General features: G+C 39.7%; 1 protein-coding gene across 1 annotated transcript in view; it reads right to left on the bottom strand.

The window, feature by feature from the left end:
- Positions 1-2,430: 2,430 nt before the first annotated feature.
- CSF1R (colony stimulating factor 1 receptor) overlaps positions 2,431-6,362 on the bottom strand; it is a gene marked incomplete at its 5' end in the record, with an annotated part of 18,896 nt that continues 14,964 nt past the window's right edge. The window contains 4 exons of the mRNA XM_015827935.1: positions 2,431-2,830; positions 3,220-3,325; positions 4,008-4,107; positions 5,368-5,479. Coding sequence (XP_015683421.1) covers positions 2,696-2,830; positions 3,220-3,325; positions 4,008-4,107; positions 5,368-5,479 — 453 coding nt within the window. The remainder of the gene's footprint in view (positions 2,831-3,219; positions 3,326-4,007; positions 4,108-5,367; positions 5,480-6,362) is intronic.

Below are 6,362 nucleotides of genomic sequence, written 5' to 3'. Positions count from 1 at the left end.
TAGAGTTTCCATTTTACCAATTATTCTAGAGCAGTGTTTCTCAACCTTGACAATTTTAAGGCATGTGGACTTCAACTCCCAGAATTCCACAGCCAGCAATGCTGGCTGTGGAATTCTGGGAGTTGAAGTCCACATGCCTTAAAATTGTCAAGGTTGAGAAACACTGTTCTAGAGCTTAACGCAGATGTACAATTCTAGCTTAATTTCAGAATTTTCCAGAACTTTATTCTGATGTTAGAGGCTCCTTAGATGATCTGAGCTACAACAATACTTTCAATCTTATATTTAAATATACCTTTTAAATTCAGTGCCTCCTATTGTTGCAGATGTAGTTGTCTCTGTTATGAGGTTTAGGCTAGGCAAAAGAGGAGTGAAAAATGGGGTAATAGTATAGCGAGGAACAATAAGCTCTCTACTGAATAATAAGTCCTTGCCTTGCACTCAACAATATAATCATGGCATTGCACATGATTCGTTCAATAGAATAATGGCTATTTTGCATACTAGGTATGGGTAATCCCAAAAAGTAGATTAGAGAGATTAACAACATTAATTCTACTTCACCAATTTCTTGGTATGGTTTTTCTAATCTGGAAACAACAATGACTTTTTAATCAAGAAGGACTGCTAACTCACAAGAAAAGTTAACTCTTGTACAGGCTAGAAATTAATCGTGGACAAAGCCACAGCCAAAACATAGTAATGACCTTTCTCCTATCTCCCTCCATTTCGTTTCACATAATTCATTTCTAAAATGATATTTGACGTCAAGGATGAGAGGAAGCCTAAATCCAGCCTAGATCAAGTTGGAGATGATGGCAGTCAGGTGGGATACCTTATTTTGTCTTTGTAACATTGATCAAAATGTTCTTAACAGACACAGGAACAAAATTTGCATTTCTGAAGGAGAAATTATATCTATTTAAAACTAGCTGTACCCGGCCACGCGTTGCTGTGGCTCAGTCTGGTTAAGCTGTTTTTCAAAAAAAGCATGTTTTTACCTGTCACAGGTGTGACATCTATATAATAGTAGGTATATAAAAACACGTGCGTATTCGAATGCAACGTTGTGTCAAAATTTCAAAGCAATCGGTGAAGAACTTTTGGAGATTTAAGATTTTGAACAAACGAACATTTACATTTTTATTTATATAGATAAGCTAGCTATCTTGCATGTATGAGATTTCATCCCATTCCCTATCACATGTTTTTTTTATCTTTCAGAATCAAAAAGTTGTGCCCCGAAGTGATTTGCACTTATTCTTTATGCCCATCTAACACATAAACATTGAAAATCAGTAAATTTAAAGGCAACAATCTTAATACATTCATTTGGAAATAAGTTTGATTTCATTTTAACAGTCTTTGATTTGAAATAACCCTCTGTAAGATTATATTATAAAGTATTCATTAGTAACAAGTGAACATATGGGGGCACTCCATCATTAGAGATTTTTAAGAAGAGACTAGACAATCACCTGTCTGAGATGGTATAGGTTCTGCTTGAGCAGGGGGCTGGACTAGAAGACCTCCAAGGTCCCTTCCAGCTTCTATTCTATTCTATTCTATTCTATTCTATTCTATATACCTAAATCTAATCTTAGCTAACAGACTGGTTTTTACTGAAAATCACAGTAATTTATTTATTGGGGGTTTTATGCCAGTTCAATACAGAGGGACAATGAGTAGCTTATATTCCCTTCTTTCAGTAAGAATTTTCAAATAGCAAAACAATTAATGCCAAGTAATTCACATGTTCTGAAATGGTAATGCCAAATGAGAGAAAAATAGAGTTGCTACTTCTTGAAAAATAAATCCAATTCTCCTAAATCTAATTCTCCTATAATTAAAAAAAACTTTTTGAAGATTTTTTTTAATTTTAGGAGAATTAGATTTATTTTCTTTCTTACAGATCCAGCAATTTTCCTCTCTATGATGGGTGGACAACTTTTGGCCCATTCCCTTCAACCTGTGCCAAAACTCAGTGGCAAAATGATACAATTTTGGTTATTTTTCCAGGTTTGGAGGTTGTTTCAAGGATGAGATGAATGCAGTTTGTCTCGAGGAATCTTCCCACAACCATTCTTATCTTTAACCATCCCTCCTACTGCCAAAGGCCACATCTCTTCCAGCGATGTCCCCTTTGGTTTGGTTTATCTGCTGTGGATCCTACTCTGCTCACTTAAGCTACAGGATATGACTGTACAATGGCAGGTTACAATGGGAATGCCTCTGCTTCTTTCTGTTCCCTGTTCTTTCTCTGCAAAATCCCCATCTAGTTCAAAATGTGGCTAATCTCTTTTCCCTCTCACATATTTTATAGATTTGATAGTTTGTAGAAGGAAGGTGTATAGAGAGAAGAAAATTAGTCTGTCTGCCTTGTTAAGCCTTGTTTTCTGCGATTGCGCTTAACAGTCTCTCCCATTCTGCAAATTTGATGCACCGATTCTCCAGTGTCCAATATAGCCTCCCTTGAGCTATCAAGAGCGATAAAGCCCTACTGCCAGTAGTTACAATCAGGCAGAATGGAGAATTTAGAAATTTGCTATCATTGCAAGGCATGGCCCCAGTCTGTGACTTACGTATGGCTGTCTTGTTTTCTGATGCGAAAGCCTCAAAAAGGGATGCGGTTGCATGAAATCCAAGTCCAATCTCAGATGGTATTTCATCATCCAGAGAAGGTCCAGAACACACCCTAACAAAACTGATAATTGTTGCTGTTCAGGAGGGGTTGCTCCACTTCTCCCGACTCACAGGATTCTTCAAAGTAGCTGGCGGGCTCACATCCACTGTCTTCTTCCTCTCTGGGGCAGGGTAAGTTTGTATAATCCTTCACGATACGGAGGAGGAGAGGAAGAGAGAGAGAAAATGCAAACATACTTCAGAGTCTGAAATGTGTTATTTTGAAAAAGGTAAATTTAAATTAATTAAAATTAATTTACTCTGGCCTTGAGATCAGTGTTGCAGTATTTATATATTTATCCCCGTAGAGCACTCAAGCTACTGTTTATATCATTTTTACCTCATTTTTCATTTTTCCAGGCATACAAATGACTGTGTTTGGGTGTATATGTGGAGAACAAGGTTTAAAGGAGAGAATGAGGAGCAGCCTAAGGTGTTTATGACAACCTTTGTGATAAAATCAAAAATGTGAAAGAACAATCTTAGAGGGCTGAACCAGCTACTTGTTTTTGAATTTTTATAAAATAAACCATTCACCTGTTCCTTAATGGCATCCAGCTGTTTCTGAATTAAGGTGCAGATCTGACTGAAAGTAGGCCGCTGAGTGGGCTCCAATTTCCAGCATGCCATCATTATATTGTACCTGTATTGGAGACGGGAGGTGGGCAAGGAAGAAAAATCTGAGTCTGATGCTTTCAGAAGCAAATTGCATGATAATATTGACAGCTGATTGGACAGTCCCTGGCCTTATAATTCTGGCTTAGAATCTGCATCTTTGGTCTCCTTGGGTACTATTGTGCCGTCTCATTCCTCCTTCGGCATGGTTCAGGCTCCATGACCGATCGGAGTTTTCTTTGAAAAATATTAAGAATGCATGAATAGGAAATTAGCAGTTAGATTATTTGTGGGTATCATAAAGCTTCTGTTCCAGTCTTCCTGCATGTAGCCATTAAATTCAATGGGCTGAATGTCTGAGTGGATGTACTACGGTGCTGCCAAAGATAACTAACTGAGATGGCCGGGAGTCTTTTCTCAGCATAAACATCAACCTTTCTGAAAGGAGGGAAAGGAGGGAATCCCATGTAATCAGCCCTGATTGGATCATTTTCAGATTCACTCACACAGGGTTTATGGAAAAATGAATGGAATTCAATTGAACACAAATGATTCCCATGAGACCAGAAGAACCTGTAAACAGGTTGACAGAGCAAACATCACAAGCATTCTGAGCAACATCTTGAAAGATATCAAGGTTCCCTCAGGTTTTTTTGGATGGATGGATGGGTGGATGGATGAGCACCTGGAGCTGAAATTCTTTTACTTACATATCATCTGGAGCAAAATCTGGCTTCCCCATATGATATCCTTGTTTCACAAGGCTATAAAACTTGTTATTCACTTTCATGCCAGGATAGGGACTTCTTCCTATAAATACAAGAAAATAGGTAATGCTTGTATAGAGGAAGGACCCTGCAGTTTTAGAATGCTCCCTATAGAACTAGCTAAAATTTCTTAGGAGCCAGTTTCACCTCAGTCATTCTTTGCAGGTAGTTTGAGGGCAAGATCAGAGAAAACAGAGGTACAAAGACAACAGGTAAGTATTTTTCAGGCTAGGAGCTACACTTCTTCATTCCATCCTGCTTGGCCTTTGCAGGAGTCATGATTAGTGCTTGGAGCTGAACCTTTCTGATTGTTTTAAGAGTAAAAATATTTAATTTTTGGAGCAGGGTTTAAGGGATGATTTTTTTCTCATTAAAACCCACCAATCTTCCTGGTTTAAGGTGATTGAAATTTTGGAAGGAATGCTATAAAAGCCTTTCATTCCTGAAAACTTGTCTTGACTCCTCAGAATGAAGTGTCCCCTGCTATTTGTCTGCAGCAAGCCAAAACTGCATTGAAATGATAGCACATATATAGTAATGTGATGGTCCAAAACTGCTCTGATATACTGGCATCCCTATTTATATAAAATGCAAGCATGTAAGTCTGGCCAAAAAAGCGAATGCAATCTTAGGCTGCATTAACAGAGGATATAATTAAGATCAGGTGAAGTAACACTTTACAAAGCCTTAGTATGGCCACACTTGGAATACTGCATTCAGTTTTGGTCACCACAATATAAAAAAGATTTTGAGACTCTGAAAAGAATGCAGAGAAGAGCAACAAAGATGATAGGGGAGTGGAGGCTAAAACATATGAAGAAAGATTGCAGGAATTGGGTATGTCTAATTTAATGAAAAGAAGGACTAGGGGTGATATGATAGCAGTGTTCCAATATTTGAGGGGCTGTCACATAGAAGAGGGGCCAACCTATTCTCCAAAGCACCTGAGGGCAGGACAAGAAGCAATGGCTGGAAACTAATCAAGGAGAGAAGCAACCTAGAACTAAGAAGAAATTTCTTGACAAGTAGAACAATTAAACCAGTGGAACATCTTGCCTTCAGGTGCTCAAACACTGGAAATTTTAAAGAAGAGATTGGACAACCATTTGTCCAGAATGGTATAGGTTGGATTAGAAGATCTCCAAGATCCCTTCCAACTCTGTTATTCTGTTAATCATATTTTTGCATCATGAGGTGGCTTGCACAGGCATGAATCCCAAAGCCGCATTTTTGACAAAGCCTTTCCACATAGAAAGAGGCAGGCAGGCATAAACAAACCAATAAAGAAATGTTCTTCCCTTACCTAGGGAGAATATCTCCCAGAGAAGGATGCCATAAGACCACACATCGCTCTGTCCTGTGTAGACACATTCAAAGATGCTCTCCGGTGCCATCCATTTCACTGGGAGGCGAGCCTGGAATGATACGCTATAAACTCAGAGAGGAGGAAGCCCTTATGCTTAGCATTCCCCACAGGGACGCTATAGAGGTTAAACATTAGAGCACCTCCTTTGCATGCAGATGATCCCTGAGATTTCCAGGGACAACTGGGAGGGATACTTAGACAGTGGCTATCAATCAGTACAGGCATTTCAGTGCCAGGTAAAGCTAGAGCTTGATTCAGCTTTATGGGATGTAAATGTATAGATCAGTGATGGTGAACCTTTTAGAGACCGAGTGCCCAAACTGCAACCCAAAACCCACTTATGCATCGTCGAGCGCCGGGTGGGTGTGGCCCATTGGCTGGGTGTGGCCCATTGGCTGGGCGTGGCTGCGGTGGTAATGGCAGACTGGATGGAACTAAAAAGTTCAATCAATCAATTCCAACTATGCAAGATTTTTTTTTTCCCATGAGAAGTTGAAATTGACTGATTGAACCTTTTTTTTTTTTTTTGCACATGGCGGCGGAATAAAGCGAAAAGGTTTTATAAAACCCAGCTGAAGGCCTAGGACTGGGGCGACGGCGCGCGTGCCCACAGAGAGGGCTCTGAGTGCCGCCTCTGGCACCCGTGCCATAGGTTCACCACCACTGGTATAGATTCATTCCAGTTTAGGGAAGAAAGAGAAGGAAGGGAGAAAGGAGAGGAGAGAGAAAAGAATAAAGGAGGGGAGAAGGAAGTAGGAAGGTTGGAGGAGAGAGTGGTGAAAGAGAAGAGGAGAGGAGAGGAAGAAGAGGGAAGTAGGGAAGAAAGAGAAGGAAGGGAGAAAGAAGGTAGAGAAGAAGGAGTGGGGATGCAGTAAAAGGGGAAATGGGCGAGCAACACCAAAAGTCATGTGCATGTATTTATTTCATTAAAA

This window comes from Protobothrops mucrosquamatus, unplaced genomic scaffold (genome assembly GCF_001527695.2).
Source record: "Protobothrops mucrosquamatus isolate PMUCROS unplaced genomic scaffold, P.Mucros_1.0 scaffold4077, whole genome shotgun sequence".
Classification (NCBI taxonomy): domain Eukaryota; kingdom Metazoa; phylum Chordata; class Lepidosauria; order Squamata; family Viperidae; genus Protobothrops; species Protobothrops mucrosquamatus.
The sequence above is the reverse complement of the archived record's forward strand: the minus strand, read 5'-3'. Positions and strand labels throughout refer to the sequence as shown.